The 23,625-nt window shown below is 30.4% G+C and overlaps 1 protein-coding gene across 4 annotated transcripts in view; it reads right to left on the bottom strand.

Moving 5' to 3' along the window:
* The window catches only part of LOC124354990 (pleckstrin homology domain-containing family J member 1-like), a 30,440-nt gene that overhangs the window by 4,435 nt on the left and 2,380 nt on the right, over positions 1 to 23,625 (bottom strand). The window contains exons 2-6 of one of the 4 annotated variants that reach the window (XM_046805839.1): positions 18,009 to 18,091; positions 14,005 to 14,171; positions 11,370 to 11,433; positions 8,601 to 10,488; positions 3,122 to 5,697 (exon numbers count right to left, since the gene is read on the bottom strand). In XM_046805839.1, coding sequence (XP_046661795.1) covers positions 10,306 to 10,488; positions 11,370 to 11,433; positions 14,005 to 14,171; positions 18,009 to 18,091 — 497 coding nt within the window. In that variant the 3' untranslated portion in view covers positions 3,122 to 5,697; positions 8,601 to 10,305. Of the gene's footprint in view, positions 1 to 3,121; positions 6,123 to 7,729; positions 10,489 to 11,369; positions 11,434 to 14,004; positions 14,172 to 18,008; positions 18,092 to 23,625 lie in introns of those variants that run through there. The other 3 variants (XM_046805838.1, XM_046805841.1, XM_046805842.1) reach the window with 3 other exon arrangements.

Raw genomic sequence — 23,625 nt, 5'->3', positions numbered from 1 at the left:
TTATTGGATCTTTCTACAGAAGTTGTCCCACAGAGGATGGACAACAACGTGATTTTATGAAGGCCCTGTCGGGTCTTTAGATTGTCCAAAACAATTTCAATATCTAATTTTTAGTTATCTGATTCTTTAAATGATATGCTTAAAGTTTGAGAGAGGCAAAAAACAGAGAAACAAAAACAATGAATTAAGACAGAGCATTTAGGATTGAGTTTAGTTGTCACCAAATGCTAAAGGAACTGGCAAAGCATAACCAGGTAGGCTGGTATGGGTACCAGAAATGAAGGCATCACAGGAAATGAGGAGGCAGACTTACTGGTGAGAAATGGGGCAGGATCCATATTGACAGGTCTGAAACCTCGTTTTGTTATACCCTTTAGGTATGGCAAAGGATTTATAAAGAGATGGGAAAGGTAATTTAAAGCTTTCAAAGTGGCATAACATCCAAGGATTAAGAATGTCAAAGCTATTCATAGACCTGCTATGGAAAGGTAACGAAATGACTTTGACCTTACCAAGAGAAAAACTAAGAATTCTCTCCGAGATTTCTCCGCAAACACCTTGGGAGACTGGGATTGAGTGACTCAGAAGTCTGTAGATTCTGCAATGAGGATGAGTCAGCTAGACTGTCCAGCCATTTCAAAAGGTTGACTCAGGTGGAAAGGAAAGGCTTTTCCTGAGCCCTGTGATGTGATAGAGACGGACTCCCAGAAAGCCAGCAGAGTTCTGTTATAGCTTGCAGCTTGATGGGAGCATAAAAGACTTCAGGTCGCAGTGCAATTGAGCTTGTTAGCATCAGTAGGACAAAATTTTCCCTCTAGGCATGTACAGCTCAGCTAATTGGCAGTTCAGTGCTGCTCATGCCCACCTGGTTTGTTGTGTTCATCTGCAGTGATTGTTTTTGCTAATGCTTTCTTCATATTGTTCACTGTGCAATTTTGCTAGGTAAAGATGCGGTTGAAACATTATTAATATTGAGAATATATTACAAAGGATACAATATTAAGAAAAGACTCATAGTGTACAAGCAGTTTTCTCATTTTAAAAATAGTAACATGTCGATTGATGAGAAACCTAGTGAATGATTAACTGCCCAAAGAGAAAAGAATTTGTGATCACAATCGTTGTCAGACCTTTGAACAATTGTTATAGTGATTGAAATAACTTGTGGTAAAAAAACTTTGGTTCAGTGCGCTTTAATTTGGGAAATGAAAGGTTGCTATAACATTTGTACCTGGTTCTGACCTGCACTTCAATTTGCTAAATAAAAGGTTGATACTATATTTGTGCCTGGTCTGACCAACAATCAAAGAGAATGTTGAGTTTTGTACTTTGCAAGAACAGCTTGAAACTAATCCAAACTTCCTTTCAAAGTTTATTCACTACTGGTGCAATGTCTCAAACAACAGCCAAAGCAATGAAATAGTAATTGTTCCTAGCTGTGTAGTGAATCTAGTAAAGTGCACACCACACCGAGTGGTGTGGAATACATTAAAATTAAATAGGCCCAATATTATTCAAACATGTCATATTTCAAACAAGTTGTATTAGTGTTATACAGATATATTGTTTATTTTAAGAGCTCCGAGAGGGATCAATCACTCTCATCCCCTGCCTCATGTAGTTACACTATTGGTTATCCCCCATTCAAAATAATGTCAACTCAAATTAAAACAATGCCAATTCGTTTTTTAGATGACAGAGGTCCATTCAGAGTTTGTTCTGCTCCAAGAAGATTATGCAACAGTGTTCGTCAGAAGACCCAAGTTGTGACAGAAAATGGACTGGTTTTTCTCCACGACAACTCTCACGCCATCTCTGTTAGCGAGTTTTTGCCAAAAAAAAATTGCACCATACCACTGCCTCGTGCATTTATATGACCTAGCTATGTGATTCTTCTTACTTCAATATATGAGAAGGAGTATGAAAGAACTCAGATTTGATGGAGTAAAAGTAAAAAACTAAGCTGAGTTATCGCCCATTACTGAAGAAGAGTATAAAACTGTTTCAAACATATGATAAGTTTAGTTTTAGAAATATCTTCCAATACTACATTCAATAATTAATTGATGTTGTCTTAAAATCTCAAATAAAAATATTTTAGATCCATTTACTGAGTTTCATATTCTTATACCATTATAAATATTTAAATAAAACAAAAAAATTACAACATTTGAGGGACAAACACCAGCAAAATCCCTTAGCATTATCAGGGTTCACCTCCTTATTATCCACAAAGTCACTTCCTCTTCCTGACACTATTGAACATTTCCTGTACTTTACATAACAATCAGTGAGAAGTTTCATGACAAGTAAGAATATAGTAAGCCCACATTAATTTCAATATTATTGAAAAGATAAGCTTACTTTTGCATTAAGTGATATCATTACATAATGTGAGAAGGGAATATTGCAATATTTATGTTAAACAATTTAATATTAAACTACATAAATGAATACAAGAAATCGTAACATCATTACTTAGTATGCTGCAGACATTTTGTTTATCAGTAAAATGTCAAACTCATACCACAATGTAACTAATAAAAAATAATAAACTATTGTTACTTTTAATTTATATTTTATAAATAATTTTACTTTAATAATTTAAGAAGGAGAAGGAATAACAATTTTTATTTTTCAGTATAATATATTTATTACTAATTTGGAATAATAACATACAATAAAACACAAATTTATAAACCAAAATATCTTAAACAAGTAATTTGTATAAATAATAAGCAAACAAAGTAAATACAATTTTAACTAAAGCCACACAGATTATAATCACATGGTTCTTCATTTGGAATTTTTGTTTGGAATTGATTTAAAAACACTTTTTATAGATTTCTACTTGTATACACATAAGCATACACAAGGTTACACTGCCTAACCCTGCATTACTTGTAAATATAAAGATAATATCTATATGCATGTAAGACCTAGCATAATGCATAATATATATATGCAATAATGCATGTATATATATGGCATGATCTCTTTTCCTTCTCCCCTTTCTCTGTTTTCTCCATCACTCTTAAGTGCTACAGAGAAGACAGATCCAAACTGTTGGTTCATCACAAAGACCGAAAACAATAACTCATGGAACCTTATTTTGGACCCAAGTGATCTCGGCTATTGCTATCAAAAGTGCCAGATAAACATAATTACTGTTTTATATGTGTTGTAATCTGATATATACACGAATCAAAAGTGTACTCTAATGATATCCTGGTAATTCAATACAATCTGAAAAGTTTAACTTAATACAGACACCAAGATTTTTGGCTGATTCACTAATGTCTTTCACCATCGTCAATGATCCAGATTAATTTGGACTACAATTCTTTCATTGTCAAATCCAGATTTTAAAATAAGCCCATAATACAGCTGGTAGATATCTCCAACATAAAAAAATTGCCAATTGGTTTTGGTCTAAGATATCCTTGACAGTTACAGAAGAAGAGTGAATTATTAAAACCATTACAGTTCAGTTATATTTAAGTGTAACAAAGACTTTGTCCAATGCCTAGAAAATAATGCTCAAGGTAATGGCTGAGTGCTGTCAGGGTAGTAATTCTAAATATGACTATGTAACATTCACACCTTGACTACCCTCCCTTCCTTACAGAACACAGTGAGTTACAGTTATACTGATGCTTCAAACTACTGCAATACATACTTTGTGTAATTTTTTCATCGGTATCAAATCTAAATTACTGACAGCCATTCAGTGTTAATATAAATTCTCAGTAAATAAAACTCTTCCTATAAAAAATATACATTTGACTTATGTAAACAATATTTTAAGGTTTTGAGATCATTTATGTTTACATCTTATCGTCAATAGGTGAATGCAGAGGGAAAAATACCCACTTGGAAGTAAAACAGGGTGAGAGATTGATATGATAAGATCATGCCAACGTGTACGAAAAGGGAGAAGACAAGTTTTCACTCAATCTGCTACTATTAATAGACATAATTATTAAGAAATTCTAAACATTTGGCTTATTTCCATGATGCAAACTTAAGAAATTATTTGTTTTAATTATATCTTTTTAGAAAGAATTATTTTATTGAGTTGATATCATTGATAAACTCATTCTTCAGTATATGCCATGAAACTAGCGTGTTCTATAGAGTACTCCAAGCACATCACAGTACTTCAGTACAATTGACATAACTCAAGTATTAAATTTTGAGACACTATTTATAAGTGTAGCCCGTACAGACAACTAGTTTTCAAAACTATTTACTAACTATTTTTTGTACATTACAATACATCTCATACATTATATTGCACTAATCTTATACCTTAATCATATACCTACATATAATCCAGTTAGAAGCAAACTGAGAAAACATATACCTACATATAATACCAGTTAGAAGCAAACTGAGAATGTTTTAGCTAAGTATAATGAAATACCTAACAAAAACTTAAATCAAATTATATTTTAGTGCTACACAGGATAAATGGAATAAATAAAATACACTAAATATGTTTTCTTTAAATCTTGTTTTTTTTCTTTCTCTACTTACAGACATTAAAAAAGAGACATAACTATGTCTAAGCTAAGATTATCACAATAATATCCTCCTACAAAAAATATATTTTTGGACAAAAATATATAGTACAAACCTTTGCCCTATGTCAATATCAAAATACTAATACAATAATTTACAATATAAACATACATTGATAAAACATGATCACACAAAAATACTAACTTTTATTACTTGACTTGTAAACTTGTCAGAAATTTGTATATTTTTCAGAATATACTTTATTAATATATACGCAAACACTATAATAATACAGTCATGGAATCATTAAAGCATAATAAAAAGCTTGTTTTAAGTAGTTATATATGAGCAAATCAAAGAAACATAATGGTATCTAAAACCAAAGAAGCAATAATTGTGTCTATGTTTTACTATTATTAACCTATTATATTTTAAATCTAAATCATACACTCTGTTCAAGATGCTCCTGTGCTGTCAAAACCAAGTATTCTGGTTTCAATAGGTGTTTGGAATATCAGCTTTTATTTGTGTATTTTACATGCATAAATTTTAGGTTAACATTTATACAAAATTAGACTTAAACAGAATACATAAAAATGTATATACTTCTTAAATAACTCTACTATGCATAATTAGAAACTTCAATTTGTATAAGCCATAATAATTAAATCTTGCTATTGTATTACAGTTCTCTCACATTGTTTGTATTTGAAAGATATATAAATTTAATTTGATTCAAAACAAGTCATCAAGTTGTTCAAAAATTTAAAAAAAGCTTAAAAAAGGCTATTACTGCCAGTAAGCAGTGAAAGCAATAGTTCAGATATAAATAAAACTTGAAAAAGCTATCTATTTTTATAACTGTACAGTACTTAGCATTCAGTTCATTCTATTTATTTGTAATAAAACTGGTAAACATAAGATCTAAAATATTAAAGGAGTGTTGAAACAAAACTGAAAATATCAGGTGATGGTGATTTTCATAAAAAATTAACTCTGAACTTTTTGAAATATAAGACAATAGCAATGTTTATTAAAAGCTTACAGTCCTTTGTCAACCTATCCTTCATCAACACCTCAGTAAAAGGTGGCCAATAGTTAAAGATGTGTTATAAAAAAAGTTGCACAATGTTTCTCTGTGTTGTTTTCTTTTTTACCATTCTATCTGTTAACCTTATGGCTTAGATTTTAAACTATATTTGTTTGAAAAATGTATTCGTGTGTGAAAGAGAAAATAATTATTCTTAGTCTTATTTTTTATTAACAAATACTTCAAGAATCAGATATATTTTACATTTACTGTTTATATTTTGAATTATTTTTCAAACCATTGATTGCTCCACAAACAACAAGTACATAGATTTGTGCCACCTAAATTATTGATATGGGATTTTATAAATACAGAATTACTAATAAATTTGGTATAAAAGCAATTTCTCACTGGGCCTATAAATAACAGACTTGTGATTTTTTAAATTTTGAATTGTACCATATTAGTATGAAATTGCTTACCAAGCCGGCGAATAAACTTAGCCATGATATTTTATAAAATCATATTTTGAACTGGTGTGGTTTACGGCTCTGGGGGTTGCAAATAGCTGAAAAACAGTATGAAGATCACACACAACATACAATTTATAAAATACCTTATAATGTACTAAAATTAGTTAAAATTTTCAATGAATATTTTACGAAAAGAATTAATCGAATTGGTTCAGCAGTTCTCAAGATTAGTGCTTAGCAACACACATTACGATTCATGTTTATTTATAAGATTTTGTCTTCATTTCAAAATACAAAAAAGTAAAGCTCATGATGTATTAAAATTTTGATTTTCACACAAAGTATTGATTTTACCTAATACACATTAAACACTGTTGTGTGGGCCATCACAACATTGCCACAAATATAAATGTTAAAAAACAGCTATAAAGATAATTTAGAAAGAACTAAATTATATGCTTGTATTTGTATGTAAAAAACAGAGCACGTGTAACTGCTTTGAAACAATGTTATACCCTTAGACATGAGTCATTATCATTAACTAACTTTTCACAATGCATGAGTCACATCATGACCACATTACTTCAAATTATTACTCTAAATAACAGAACAATGAACCATTACAAACCACAATTAGAACACTAGTTTCTGAATGTAAAAAATTAACTGAACTGAACGACTCTTTTCCTCAGAGAAATCAAATAAAAACATTAACTTTTTTTTATTTTAAAGAGAAGTCGATCCTCTTTAAAGCCTTAGTCTGCCCAACCTCATAGGTCCTTAGTGTGAAAATCAAAACATTGAAGCTTTTGCGACAAAATGACACTTTTAGTGAAGAACAATAATGTAAAGAATTGTCCAAAGAGATACCCGCAACCTTTCACTAAATCACTCACATCAACACTGCAGAATGATTTTTTTATGTCAAAAACAAAAGCAATTAAAAATACACTGAATAATTTTATTTAACAATACCACCTGCCCTTACATTAACTGGGTATCTTACACTAACCCAGGTATCATTACACTAACCTAAGACATCTTAAGGAATATCCACACGATTGGACAGGGTGAAACAGTTAAACAATGTTAAAAATATTACAATAAAAATTAGTTTGTAGTTACTGACCTGTTTACAAGGAATATTAACCCATTGGCTTATAAATATTTTTACTACCAGCTCAACTGGAGTTATCCTATTAAAAATGCTAAAAACGTAAGAGTTTTGTTATATGTTTAAAAACAATTTATTTTTCAAGTTATTTGGTTATATTTTATATCTTTTTGGATTAACATGAAATGGGCTTTAATAATAAATAGATAGTGATATATTTGGTCATAATTTAAAAATAATAATGCTGTACAAACTACTAAAAAAGTTTTGGAATTTTTTAAATTAAAATTTTTTTTTACTCAAATAATATAAAATAAAATACCCCATTGTTGCTTTTATTTGATTTTAAATGTATTTTTCTACCTACCAATACTAGAATATGTGTATATATATGCATAGTTTGTCAGAATAAATGTTTTTTCTAAATACTGAAAATTCCAAGAATATTGATTTTTTTTCTCTTGTAGTACACTAATATTCTTATAGTAACTTATTATTCATTTAAATTTCAATTAATTGTAGTATTGCAGTTTTTCTTATGTGTTACAACAATATTAGTCTAATTTATACTAACATTTGGTTGAAAAAGGAGTTAAAAAAAAAATATTTAGATGGCGCTGTACTTGTCACGGAACCAGACTAGCTGTCACGGAACCGTTCCGTGATACAAGGCCAATGGGTTAACAGTTCCAGAGATAAATAATTTCTTTTCTAATAATATGCTCTATGTTAAATCAATTAAAGTCTTTAGTTTGTAAAAAATATTTTTTAACACATTTTAATTTACATTAGTTAAATTCTAGAACATATATTTATCATGTAGTTAAAGGATTGCTTTAGTTACCTGACTATGTCACAGCAAATGCTCCCATTACTTAAGTAATTTGAATGGACAAAATGAATGTTATGGATACATAATAACTAATCCATAATAGCTAATCCTTTTAAGACCAACACCTGGATTTCTATGATTGGCTGCATGTTTTAATCAAGAACTAAGAATTTTACACAGTTATATTTGGAAACATGGAGAATAGAAATAAGTACTCTTTGTTAGTCAAAATTTTTTACCAAGGCAACTATATTTTGTAATATGTATACTAAAATTGGCTTTATTTAGGACTATTTAGGCTAATGATGTAGGAATAATATAAATATGTGTAAAAGAAAAAGTTTTCAAATTTCTAGATTATGCATTTACTTATGTAAGGTTTTAATCATACACCAAACAAGACTTTTATTTTTATTCACATTAGTTTTCCAAGAAAATAAAAAATTAACTCTGAACTTTTTGAAATATAAGACAATAGCAATGTTTATTAAAAGCTTACAGTCCTTTGTCAACCTATCCTTCATCAACACCTCAGTAAAAGGTGGCCAATAGTTAAAGATGTGTTATAAAAAAAGTTGAACAATATTTCTCTGTGTTGTTTTCTTTTTTACCATTCTATCTGTTAACCTTATGGCTTAGGTTTTTGTGACTTAAAGAATGAACAGATAAAAAAATAAATCATTATAAATAGTAAATAATAAAGTTTATATGAAGTAGACTAAAGTTTATTTTTTAATCTTCAACTATCTTAATTTATTTTATAACACACAATATAATATATCTAAAACACTCATTCATAACATGGACAATTTATGGTATTTAATCATCATTTTTATCTTCTACATGCAGCAGTTAAGAAATACTTAAAAATATCTTCATAAATAAAAATATTGTTAAAAAGATTTCTATTATATTAGGTGCCATTTAGGTTGTTTTTAAAAGCTTATCTTCATATTTTATTCAAAATAGTGAATTTGTCACCATAACATGCTTTTACCAATTAACACCACAAATTAAAGGAGTATTACAAATGGAATAAAACATTGAAACCACTTTTTCACATATTTTACAAGAACCACATACAAATAACAACAAATAAGAACTTGTAAAGGCTATATTAAAAATTATATCTAATCCCAATTGAGTCATATTATTGCATTTCTACAGTAAGTACGTAAAAAAATATTAGTTACACATCGAAAGCTGTGTAGACAATGCATAAAAATATACGTTTACAACTAAATAAATGTATTATGTTTCGAACTTAATTAGGGAATAACAAAAAAATAACACAAGTATTCGTTGGGTTATCATAAAAAAATTAATTGTAATATAAAACAGTTTTTGTTTGAAATTTGAAATCCACAACTAATCTTGTCTCATTAAACAGCAATAAGTATATTGGAGATACAAGAGTTAAAAATCCTATTTTATACATTAAACAGTTCTTAGTTTTTTAACTGTCTTTTTGGATACCATTAAGGGTGCTTTAGTTTTATTGGAATACACAAATTGACACTAATGGTATTAACTCCTTAACTGCTGTTTGTATATTTACATACTTTCAAGCATTGTAGTATCACTTCTATTCATGGATATATAAGTTTAACACAATACCAATTTGTGTTCTTACAATTAATAATGATGCTTTTATATATTTGATCAGCATTTTACAGGCATTATATTTTGTGTATGATATTTTGAGTATGAACTCCTTCCTTGCAACTACTTGTTACATTTCAATTAGTGCCAATTTCCATGCAGAACACAAGGATATAGGAATAAATTCCTACATTTTCAGTAATAAATTGTACATTTGGTTAATGGTTAATAATAATAATATTATTGATTATACAGTTGATTTTGTTCAAAAAAATAGTATTCCATTTGTTTTATGACAAATGTATTGGCTGTCCTCTTATTATTTCTTCTTCCGTTTCCCATAACAGTTGGCCTGTGGGGAAAATGTAACAAACAGTAAAGGGTAAGAACGGATACAATACAAGAATAACATTACTGACAAAATGTGGTCACAGTCAGGATTTTAATCCATGTTATTTCAAAATAGGTTCAAGGCAACTTCAACTGCACAACTTATTTGACCCTTACATACAGTAATAACATGATAGAAGTCATGGTACCGATGAGAACCTACGTGGCACCTTTAAACACATCAGCAGTTAAATGGTTATCACCATTGGTCTGTGGCCTAAACAGTGATTAACATACTATAAGAGAACAAATGTGTAACCACAAAACTACTCACTAAAGCCAGGCAGGTACAGAGATGAACACACGTACAGGCAGATCTAGAAGTAAGTACAGTCTGGTATCACAGTTCGATAAGATTTGTCTCAGGAACATGGTGGGGAGTAGGTACGATGGTAGAAGTTTCAGTAAACCTCAGGTGGCTCTGGAACGTTGCCTTGATGAATGATGAAGTGCTCTGGTGTTGAGATACCTCTGAAATGTTCCTCACAATTCCTTTGTTCCTCGGATACATGAGCAGAGGGTCCTGAAAATTAACTCTTCTCAACAAATAAAAAGAAACTTCACACTAAATTTAAGTACATTAGATGATAGCTAATACTAGATAGCATAGATAGATAGATATAGCAACAATACTGGGTAGGTCACATCACAGGATAGTCTGGACGGCCGCCTCACGTATTGCGAAGACCCACTTCCAACTTAATTTCACAGTTTAGGGAAAAATATGAAGGTTACATATACAATTCAGGTCCAGGTAAAATAGTGTCATTCCAACTGTCCCCCGACAATAATTAATTCTCTGATTTAAAAACAATTAACTTTCACAGAACTTTTTAAAGTTTTGTAGTTTGATAAGGTTTGTTACAAAGATTTATAATTTATTCCAGTAAAATGAAAAGCAAATTACATTTTCTAAACTAATTATCATTATGCTAATATACTATTGTAACAGAATAAAAATTTCAAAATTTTATTACGACTGTAACTATGTTTTATGGCAGTCAAATAAACACGGAAAATTAAAACTGAGAGCAAGTTTTGGACATTCGATAAATGTTATCGTCAATAAGAGGTTGTGGTTGGGCTTCAACTTATGTAATGGCCCTCATATGAGAATGCTTAGTTAATTTCTTTCTTTAGCTTGTGACTAACCTAATATCACTAGGGATAGAACAGTTTCGTTCAAAATAATGCACACCACAGCCAACAATTGTAAGTACACATGAAAAACATTGATTGTATCCATCCAGCCTGTATAGTTTTTATTATAGAGCTTTATTGTAATATAAACATTTCAAACTATCTAAACTACTAAATTAAAAATAAATCGGTTTGGAGCAGTCATAACTTTTTATTCTTGGGCATACTTTACTAGTAACAACAATGAAATTAACTATTGTTTACCTTCCCAGTAATCCTCTTGATTTTACCTTGGAGCGTAACAAGTTGATTCCGTAATGATTCATACCTGTGCAAACATACTAATGTTAATATGATTGATTGCACTATATGGGTTACAAAAAGAACTTATCTGAAGCTGGTAACTATCTTGATTTTAGCTCCATAAAAAGCAATGTTAAAGCGCAAAACACTGTTACGTTCTACTTTTGGTTATGTAACTACGAAAGATTGTAATTTTTTTAATAAACTTAATATGAATCCAAACTCTTTTGAACTTTTTAAATATTGTAGTAGATTATTTAGAAAGTATTTTATCTTTTTAAGCCTCTTCCTAGTAATCAAAGGTTATTTTGTTCTGATATCCACTTGACCTATATCGTACCTACATGTTATTAACAAGTTTAATCAACTCGGACCTACACATAGGCCATTCTCTAACTATGTAGGCCCATTTCTTCAAAACGTCTTCTGTTGAACACAAAAAATCATGCATTGTAATTAATTAATTAATTTTTTTTTACTTATATCATTGTTTAGAATAATTAGTATACCCCTTATAATACAGTTTTTTGTATAACAAGTTTTTAGCATAATTTTAAGTTTCCTTTTCTGTTTGTATTTGTGTTTAAATATTGGAAATAAGGTCATTTGTTCATCCACCAAGATCGCCTCAGTTTGGTAATTGATGGTTATCTGCTCAGTGATGAACATGCTCAATTATTCTTACTTTTTTTGGTATAAAATAAAAAATTAAGAGGAATGGTACAGATTGTTGCAACCGTTGGTCACCAAATGCAGATAATTTATTTTATTCTACCTTATATACATGTATTATCAGTCAACTTTTGTACCAGAGCACACTCTACAATTAACATACAAATTTTTACGCATAGTTTAAAAAAACCAACAAATTATAAAATTTTTCATAGAAAAATGGTTTTTATAAGATTTAATGTCCTTTGTCAATATTAGAATATGTTGTTTTTAGCTAAATTTCTTAACTTTGTTGGCATTAATGCCATGAAGTTATAGGGCAATGAAATTCAACTGTTTTTGTTCCACCACCTTGATATAGTTTGATTGCTAGGAGGTATATATATATATATATATATATATATATATATATATATATATATATACCTATCATTATAATTGTTGCTTTATTCTGTATTATTGTTATTTAATGTTGTAATTTTATTTAAAAATAATTCAATCTTATCTATCCAATAGGAGTCAATTTATTTCCGTAAAAAATAAATGTTCACTACAAAACCTATCGAGACAGGTGTGCCTCGAGGCTCCGTTCTAGGACCTTTCTTTTTCTTAGTATATAAGCCTTAAGCAAGAAGAAATTGTCATGGAATCTGTCAGGCTCTTAGGATTTTATATAGATTCTAAGTTAGAATGATCCCTACATATTGAAACAGTTTGTAAAAAAAATATCAAGAGTAAAATGACCTACTAAGGAAATTGAAAAGCTTTGTAAGCTTAGAATATTTAAGAATGTCATATTTTAGTCTGTTTCAATCACATATTGGTATACTAGCTTGGGGCCATTCTCCACATTAAATGACATTCTTTTGATGCAGATAAATATATTCCGTAATATTGGAGGAATGGGTTTGCTTGCTATCTAACTTTTTTTACATACATAAAACTAAATTTAAGTAATCAAAAGTGGGTGCTCAAAGTAAAATTGTTTCCTGTTTTTGATTTTTAAAATCTGAAAATATATTTTATCTAAAGAAATATGTATATATGTTTATTTTTAATAATTTTAATGAATTAAAGAAATATTTATACCTAGATCTTCACTTTTTATTTGTAGCTAATTTAATTGTGAACATTTAGTGAAGACAATGACATAAAAATGAAACAAGTCATTAAATTTTTTAAATAATCTGTAATACACCTGTTTTTACAGCAGGGATTCTCAGTCATTCTTAAGTCAAATAGTTTTGGTAAGTTTATATACTTACCATATATATATATATATATATATATATATATATATATATATACTGTATATATATATATATATATATAAATTTAATATATTATATCAACCAAAACCATTTGACTTAAGAATGACTGAGAATCCCTGGAGTCATATATATTTACTGATTCAGAGTTCAAAATTTTAACATGCATGATTGTATAATCAGCATTGTAAGTTGAATAATTACAATTTTACTAATAGGACTTCTAAACAAATTCTACTCAAATAATATAAGCCAATTAAAATATTCAAATACTTTTAATAAGGCATATGTCTTCTTATTTTGTTAAATATTAATTTCAAATCAATAAGTTACTAGCAGTTCATAAATTAATCATCTGAAATTTACATATTAGTTATATCTAAATCAGAAATCAATTATCAACTAAAGGGGATGGGTACATACAATGTAAGGCAAAATTCTGAGACAGCTTTTGTTAAAAATTGTACCAACAACATCAAAACAACAAATTCTATCATTGATCACTGAAATTGAAAATTTATTGCAGTTCATGAAGTACTACACAAAATATGCATTGCAAGAAATAGCAGCCAGCATGCTACTTTAATACATAATAATTTAATTAATTGCATGATCATATGGAACAAACTTACTAAAAGAAATCATATTTCACTTACGTAGATTTCTTCAGTGAATGTACCCATAAATGCACATCCCCTTCCGACCTGGCGGAGAAAATGTGTTTCTTGTCAGGATCATCTCTGAAGGTAATGGAGAAGGCAAATTGGCCTCCTGAGAGTTCTATCTGGACTTTGGCCGACTCCAGCACAAACACACCTGCTGGCTGGAACATCAGATGATTAAGTTTATTTTTACTGCCTCAAACTCAACATTTTGTATAAAACTTGAATGTATTACTTGAGTCTAGAATAAGATTTTATAAGAAATAATGTCGTCTAGACAGATGGACATCAAAGTAAACAGCATTATTAATAAGACACACACACGCACGCACGCGCACACACACACACACACACACACACACACACACACACATATATATATACTTTATATATGTAACAATATTTGTTCCTTTTTCAAATGGAAAATGCTTATAACAGGGACACAATAGAATCAAAATACAATTAGAGTGTGAAAGGCCTTTGAAATAAACAAACCTGAAAAACAGAACTAGCATCCGTACAGGCTGAGACTAATGCTTACTGGCAAACAATGCTGCCCTACATTGAAGGGGATAGAACAAAAACATATTTCGAAATAGTACCTGTTAGTAAGAGATCAAAATTCCCAGACGGTTTGATCACAAATATGAAAGATCTAAAAATATTATAAGTTCACATAAGCATCACAATCCAAACTGATTGAACAACTTGTAATCACTTCGGAAATCAACTGCTGTCTTATTAATAATGTTGCTTTCTTTGAAATTTCACTTGTTCAGACTATTGTATTCCTTATAAAATATTATTGTGAAATCAAATAATATTTAAGAATTTCATGAACAATATTGGGGTTAAGCGATTAAAGTAAACTTTAACCCTGATTAATTACAAAGCTGTAATACTGGAGATAAGGATAGCTTATACTTCAGTGATGAAAGAAGACAGTAAACAGTTTACTAACCAGACTAAATTTAAAGGAAGGAATGTTTCCTACCAATAAACCCTATGAAGAAATGTAACTTGTAAAATAGGATTGTAAAATAAGAAGTAAAAACTTATTAGTGGTACTTTGTAGTTTTCATCATTAGTACCAAAAGTGAAATTTTCCTGTAAACAATAATGTTTCCTGCACAACCTGTTACTTTTCATCCATTTGTAAGAAATTATAATGTATAAAAATAATTTAAGAACATAATGTAATTAATCAAAATGAGTATTTTCAGTGTTTTTGGAAGTATTTATTTATTACTTTTCAAAGTTGATTAAAACAAACCTATTTGATAATTTAAATCTAACATTAAAATCTCCAGACACTTTATCAATATTACACAGTAATATTTGCCAAAAATTACAACTATAAGATTTATAATGTTTTTACATTTGAACTGTTAACTAAATTAATAAGAACAGAAACTTGCCAATTTCAAGTACATTACCACTATTGGGATAAGCTACAGGCTAGTAGAAAAACTGGTATTATGATGCACAACTACTAAAAGTAGAGGAAACATCTTCCGCTATTTTGCCTGATCTTGATGGGGGAAATGCCACTATCAGTACTTACAACTGCTATTGAAAATACTTGTTTTCGATACAATGTAAAGAAAGATGTTTTATGTATTGCATAATAAAGAACGTGAAGGTTTATAAAGAAAACTTTACTGTCCTTTCAATTTTTGTCTTTTCCATTCATTCTATAGCTTAAGAAAACATCACTGACCTAACCTTAAATTGTTAATGTACCCAGCTGCTGAAGACAGATTTGTAAACATTTCAGGATTAAGAAAATTGTATCAATCAATTAACATTAAATTACTATTTGGAACATCATTCCCCTGTCTGAAGAAAATCTAAATGTCAACTAAGGCTAGAACTAATCATACGAAATAAACAACTATTAGTGGAATATTAAACCTTCAACTAATTAAAGTACCTAAGTTAGAAGAGGTGTGTAGAACATATTATACTAGGAGGTTACACTATGAGAGGACTTTGAAATCTACTGAGAATTATAAAGAATAAATAAATGTGAGACATACATAGAAAGATTCACTGTCAATGATAACAGATCCATTGTCTTGAGCTGATGTATTGACAAGAGTTGAATTTAGAAGTAATATGCAGGAATGACAAAGTGACTCATTGAAACTGCAACCACACCAACAAAGTTACCACGAAAGTCCAGTACCCCTTTCTAGAAAGCTATTGGATGTGCTTGATGATGCAGATACCCAGACCGAACTTAATTATGAAGCCTTTCACACTTTGGAAACTGTAGCTTATCGTAAACCAAAGTGACATGATACTCTTTACAGGATAAAGTAAGGCTTTTTAAACCTAGGATTTATATAAAAGATGACTGTAGAGAGAGACATGTTTTTTATTTGTAAAAATTTGAATTTTTTTTTAAATGTTTGTTGTTTTGGTTCAGAAATAATATCAAACAACTCTAATATCTCACATACACTGTAAAATAATTCACATTTTTATCTCCCCTTTTTACGTGAACCAGATTAGAGAATTACCCAAATTCTCTATTTTAAAGGTCTGAAAAGGTAAAAGCATCAAATACCAACAAAGCCGTCAATATCAACAGGCTGACGGTAGATCGTATTTGATAACCATTAGTCACAGTTAATTTAATGGTGTGTGAAATTGTCAATTTCATTGTCTATTTTCATATCCAAGATAGTATTTTATTTTTACTTCAATGTTATGGTGTGTCAGTTATCAATGGTTATTACAGATGTCTATGCAGACTGTAGAAATAAGGTAAAATTCTTATGTGAATATCTAAGTGCAGACCATTGTCTATTTTCATATCCAAGATAGTATTTTATTTTTACTTCAATGTTATGGTGTGTCAGTTATCAATGGTTATTACAGATGTCTATGCAGACTGTAGAAATAAGGTAAAATTCTTATGTGAATATCTAAGTGCAGACCATTGTCTATTTTCATATCCAAGATAGTATTTTATTTTTACTTCAATGTTATGGTGTGTGAGTTATCAATGGTCATTACAATGTCTATGCAGACTGAGAAATTAATATATTTCTCTTTGATCCATTCACATTTAGCTTACGGAATAAGCATTTATGGAGCAAGTAATTTAGATAGGCTTTTGGTCCTACAAAAAAAATCTTTGAGAATCATGAAAAATTTAAGATATACAGATTCTGTTAAACATATTTTTTCTGAACTTGGAATTCTGACAGTATATGGTTTATACATATTTGAATCAATAATTTATGTAAAACAATTTTTTGATCCGATACTACAAACCAATAAACATACATATAATACCCGTTTTAATAGACATGTCGATCAACACAATCTTGAATTTTACAAAAAGAAAACATATTACAGAGGTGTTAGATATCTACATAATTTACCAACAAAATTTATAATGGAAACAAATCTGTTAAAATTTAAAAAAGAAGTCAAAGATTACTTAACTAATTTGTCTCTATATTCTTTTGAGGAATATTTCAATACAAAAACCAATTAATTCATTTAAAGAAGAATTGAAGATAAATTGTGAAGATGTTACGATTGTATTTTTTTACTTATATTTTAAAATTAATATTAGTATTTAGTTTCATTGTAGTGACGCTATTCTTTGTACCTTGTACATATTACAGAATAAAGTAGTTTGACTATTGACTATTGACTGTAGAAATAAGGTAAAATTCTTATGTGAATATCTAAGTGCAGACCGTTTTCTCATCAGCCATAAACTAATGAGATTCTTCTGTTAACTATTAATACAGGATTTTATTATTTATATTATAACTTACAGTTAAGTACTTCAATTATAAATCAATTCTAATTCTACTTCCATTCAACACTAAGATTTTAATTTAATTATGTTAATAAAAGGTGAAATAGTGTTTCCCCTAATATCAACATGTAACTGCCAATACTAGACACTGTACAATTTTTAATGATAAAAGAATAATAACCAAGAAATATGTAATGCAAAATGTGCTACCAACCTTTTTGTCTATGTGTCCTAGTTCGTTTATCTTGAAAAAGAAGAGAAGATTATACTTCAACTTAAACCATCTTTCCTTGAATCCTAAAAGAAATATCTGTTTTAATAAAATGTATATGTTGAATCATAAAAATAAATAAGCAATTTATTTTTTTATATGTAGTCATTGGTCGCTATGTTATTATAATAACTCCTATCTAAAGACACTTGGAACTTTGCTGGGTTAGCAACACCTTATTCATTGTTTATACTTAAAAGTAACTTATCCTCTGCCCATATTCACCTCAAGTTCTTAGACTAACTTTTGTTTATATATTAAATTCAAAATTACTTGGTTATTTTAGATATTTAGTTGATTAAATGTAATAACATTATTGCTTAAGCCGTTTTGTGTTTCTGCTCTTTATTGTTTGACAACCTGTGAAGGATCACCAAGAAGATCATTGGCATATGTTTCAACAGGTAGTATAATAAGGACTACCACACTTGTTCACTACTTATATTATTTCTAAACTTCATTAAATCTATAACAAAATAATAAATATTGTTATACTATTCATATTCTCTAAACATTAATAATTTCATCTATTACCACTCTATTTGTATTCCTCTGTGAATGATGTTACTATGTTAACATATAACAGTATGTTATGTTCAGGGGCCGCCCACGGGGGGGAGCAATGGCGCAAGTTGCGCCATTGAAACAAAGATTGGGGGGGAATGAAAACTTTGGGGGGGAACTTTAAAAAAGCGGGTTTCGGATACGTTATTCACAAAGTTAAAAAAATGTACAAGTTTGCAGTAGTTTTAACAAATTAAAGCCGTGAGAGGCAAAAAAATTAAAATAAATTAAAGCAACATTAAACTTTGCAATTCAAACGAGGCAAATGCAGTAGTTCTATTTTTAGACCCAAAAGACCCCCGCCCCCGCCCTTGCCAAGGTCGTTGTCAAGGGGAAGTCCACGCACCTCATCCCTTCCGCGCCGCCAGTGCTCAGTCAGTCACGCGTTGTCTTCAAGTGTAGTGTGTAGTGTGTAAAACATAACCTCAACACAACACAATAATTATTGTCTTTACGAACGTTTTAGTGGACCACTTGAATGTCGTGGGTGCGTTTCTGTTTCGTTTTGTTATACGAGTTTAGTATTAAAGTAGCTACTGTATTTCTGTGCTAACTATAACTTTTTGTTTTATAGAATTAAAATAAGCCTCGTAAATTAAAAAAGGCATTCAAATATAAGTGTTTGGAACTAATGTGCGATACGGTGCACCGCCATGACAAGTGGCTAGAACACTGTAAAAAGAAACACCTCTATAAGTTCAAAAACAATATTGATATAAAATATAAAAGAACAGCTAGGAGAAAGAAGGTGATGGACCTTGGGATACCCTACATGGGACGTAGAGAATGTTCTGCTTTAACTATGGACGACGAACCTCAACCATCAACTTCTGCGCAATCATCGGCTATTGAAAGGTACGCAATATTACAGTAACAAAATGTCCATATCTTAGTTTGTTCAATTTTATAAGCAGGGAGTAAAACACATATAGGCTATGCTCTATTAATGACTCACTCCTAAAGCTTTCAAAAACATTAAAACCTTTCTAAGTAACAATTAATTAAGGCATTGAAGGCCATAGAAAAAAACAAAGCTTATAAAAGAAGACTAACAAATGATAAAAAACTTCAAAAATGCAAGTAAAATATTATACTGTATTGAAAGAGATGAGGCCTGGCCTGAAATGGTGACAAGCTAAATTATATGTAAAATATTAGCATTTTACATTTACAAACATACTATCAGCCAAATATTAAAGTAGTATTGGTCCAATACGTTATAAGCAAAAAACATCTAATGAAATAAAAAATTCAAATACAATTTAGTTTAATAATGTATAAGCCTAATTGTTGGTCTATAGAGTTTTTGTAATTAAAATATCAAGATCGTTTTACTTGTTATTGTTACAGCTTTTGCTTTGTCCCTTCAACCCTATTAACACTCTTTGTATGTAGAAAAGGAGTTGATATCTTAAAAAAAAAAAAATTTTGTCGTAATATATTTTACCACTTTAGTATGATATTACCATTTTGAGGTGCCCTGAGACAAAAAAGTGGTTTCTCTAAAAATATATGGCTTTATGTGTGTTCGTTTATCTCTGTTCAGTGTAGCAGAATGTGGCATATTATTGATAATAAACTCAAAAACAGTTCTAATTAATCTGTACTTGAAAAAAGGGTTTATAGATTTTACTAAATTTTGTCTAGCAGATTATTGATATAAAAGTTTACAGTGAAGCATTTCTCTATATTTAGATTGGTGGTGCCTGGGCTAGAAGACAATCCACATTCTGGAACATCAGCTGTCCAAGACCGCAACGACGAAGTTGAGCTGCAGTGTCACCAAAGAGGAGATGGATCTAAATATTCGCCTCTAATACTTGTTCCACGATAAAGAAAATTGAAATTCCAACGTCCTCCATGGAAACTAGCCTGCCAATGTCAACACCAGAAGAAGAAGACGAAGTTTTAGAAAATATATAGAGGACAACATACCCACAGAGAAGATACCTGAACCTATTACTTTGACCGAACTTCAATTCTCTACAATCGATCCTACAGAATCCAGCATTTTATGCAAACAAAAGACTCTCTGCTGAACTAATTAACGAAGCACTAAAGCTGGAATCGCAAGACCTAAGTATAATAGATTTTCCTTCCTCATCCGGTAGAAAATTCAACCCAAAAGTAAAAAAAAAATTCTTTTTACCTAATGGAACACAACCAAAGATAGGAAGTGGCTTGTTTACAGTAGACATTCTGATGCTGTATTTTGTTTGCATTGTTTGATATTTGCTCCTTTGCCATCAGAAAGAACAATTGGGGTACCACAGGTTATAGGGGTTGGAACGGATCAAAGAGGAGATACGAGATATTGAACTCATGAAAAATCAAAAATCCATATTTCTTCTCAAATTGGTAGATTGCAATGGATATCCAAAAAAAAGAGTTGATACTGATTTGACTGAGCTAAATTATAAATTAGTCAGTCATCACCGTGAGGTTCTATCGGTCGTTATAGACTGCTGTCGGTATCTGACCGAGAAGATGTTGGCTTTTCGAAATAAAGAGTCTCTAACGGAAAACTAGTAAATTTATTTCGATTGCTTGCTAAGTATAACCCAGACGCAAGAGTTTATTTGGAGAAGCTTGATAATTCAAAAAAAAGAAAATAAAACTAAACTTGGTTCTAATTTTCTGAGTTACAGAAACATTTATGATTTAATAAATCTCATGAATAGAATTGTTGTTTCAAGAATTGTGGATCATGTTAATGAAACTAATACGTATTCTATAATTCTTGACTCCACACAAGATGTTAGTTAGCAAGAAGGAATGCACAACAGTCCTAATTTTCTATATGTCGATAACAGAGATACATTCGGAGAAATCAAGAGAATGTGAAGCCAGAAGAACGGCTTGTTAACGTTTTTACTAGCGGAGACACAACAACTGGCAAAAACTTATCAATTGAGCTATTAAAAACTCTCCAGGAAATTGGATTTGATAAGAATGGCATGATTTGGGCAGAGCATGGATGGTGCGGGAAACATGCGTGGATTCATTTAGTGGGGTCAAATCATTTGTCCTCAAGGAATGCCCTAAAGCATTCTACATTTGGTTGTTGTTCGCATAGATTTGCCTTAGTTGTCGAAAAATCAATCGAATTGTGCCCAAAATAAGGGACATGTTCTCAACTCTGCAAGAACTGTATAATTTCATGTCTGGACCATAAAAGACATCATATTTTCATACAGAAGTTAGAAAAAGGTCCATGTCAGGCTAGAAAAAAGCGTTTGAAAATGAGTCAATACGACAAGGTGGTCAAGCAAAAAACGATGCCGTAAAAAAAACCGTTATAACTTGCTATGATGTCCTAAGAGAAACCCTGGAAGACATATCTGATAAAACTCAATCTGAAACGGACTCAAGAAGATCAGCAAAAGGACTTCTGAAAAGCACTAATTTGATTATGAATCTGCTGGCGTATATGATATCATTGCTGCCGAACTATTCAAAAATTCTGTCACCAGTGACTGTTTGTTTCGTCTAAAATTATTGACTGTGGAAAGATTCCAACAGAGGTGTCTGAAACTATTTCTAAACTCCAATCTATGAGAACGACGAGGGATGGGACAAAAATGGTGGGCAGTATTAATCATTTTGCTCAAGAACACAATATCCAGAAAACTTCAACAAAGGAATCGAAAGAGAAAAAGATTCATGGACGAACTTGCCATTGATGAAATAATATTAGATCCTATGGCAAAACTGAGGACGGAAGTCTTCTTTAAAGTGCTTGATTCCATGATCACACAACTACATGATCGTTTTTCCTGAAAGGTCATTAAATTTTGTGCAGCAAATGACTCATTTTTTCTCACGAAAAGCTGCTAAACACTGGAGACGACACCATAAACCAAGACATTGTCAGTGACCTGTGTGGTTACTATGGATTGGATACCGAGAAACTTTGTGAGGAGTTTGATGTTTTTTAGCCATTTATACAAAGGCAGCTATCAAAATATTAACCTGTCAGATGTCCTTTCTTCAAAAGATGATTAAATACAAAAAATGCAAGGACTAACACAATAAAGAAGTTGAAGTTGAAACCCAAGATTCTTCTGATGAAACATTGGATTGTACAAGTACAATTGCAAAAGCAACGATATCTTGATCAATGGATCAAGAAGGGCTTTATAAGACCCTATCGCTGTTTATTGAAAACATATCTGGGTTTCCATATTTGACATCATTGTATCAGAATAATAATCGCCATGCCAGCAACAAGTTGCTCAGCTGAAAGAGCAATGAGCAACCTTAAAATCGTTTAAAAATAGATTGAGAAGCAGTATGGGTGATACCCTGGTTGTCTGATATGTTGGTTTTGGCATCCGAAAAGGATATTTTACAATCAATTCCAAAACAGTGAGATCATAGACAAATTGGGCATTTCAAGTGAGAACAGAAAAAACTGCTGCTTTACAAAGGCCATCAAGGGTAATCAAGGGTTAAGTTCATCAAGTTAGTTACCTTTTTGAAAACACCTCTAGCCATTTTGACTTTTAATTATAGTACTTGTACATTGATTTATTATTTTGTATGGCATATGTGTTGTTTATACATTTTATTAAAAAAAATTGACAATAATTATACTGTGTAATTTATACACCCCCATGAATGGTAAATTGTTTGGGGGGGAATGCGCCATAGCCTTTGGGGGGGATGGGCACCCCTGGTTATGTTCAATGACATTTAACACATTTTTAATATAGTAAAGTATACTTATCCATTAGTAATTAATAAATAAAATAAAATTCAAACAATATTGATAACTATTTCTCATTTTACTTGAAAAGCAAATCAAAGAAGAAATTGTTTACAATTACATCATCACTTTTAAAACTTCTCATACTAAGATATGTTATTCATGAAGGAAGGTACATTCAATAGAAATGTCTGTTTGGTCCTTGAAAGCCTATGTACAGAAACTCATCCGCTTATTGGTAATATCAAAGTCACGAGTAATCTGACATGGTCAACCTGCTAAGAATTT

The sequence above is a fragment of the Homalodisca vitripennis genome, chromosome 2 (genome assembly GCF_021130785.1).
Source record: "Homalodisca vitripennis isolate AUS2020 chromosome 2, UT_GWSS_2.1, whole genome shotgun sequence".
Classification (NCBI taxonomy): Eukaryota; Metazoa; Arthropoda; class Insecta; order Hemiptera; family Cicadellidae; genus Homalodisca; species Homalodisca vitripennis.
This window is presented reverse-complemented; position numbering and strand designations above follow the sequence as displayed.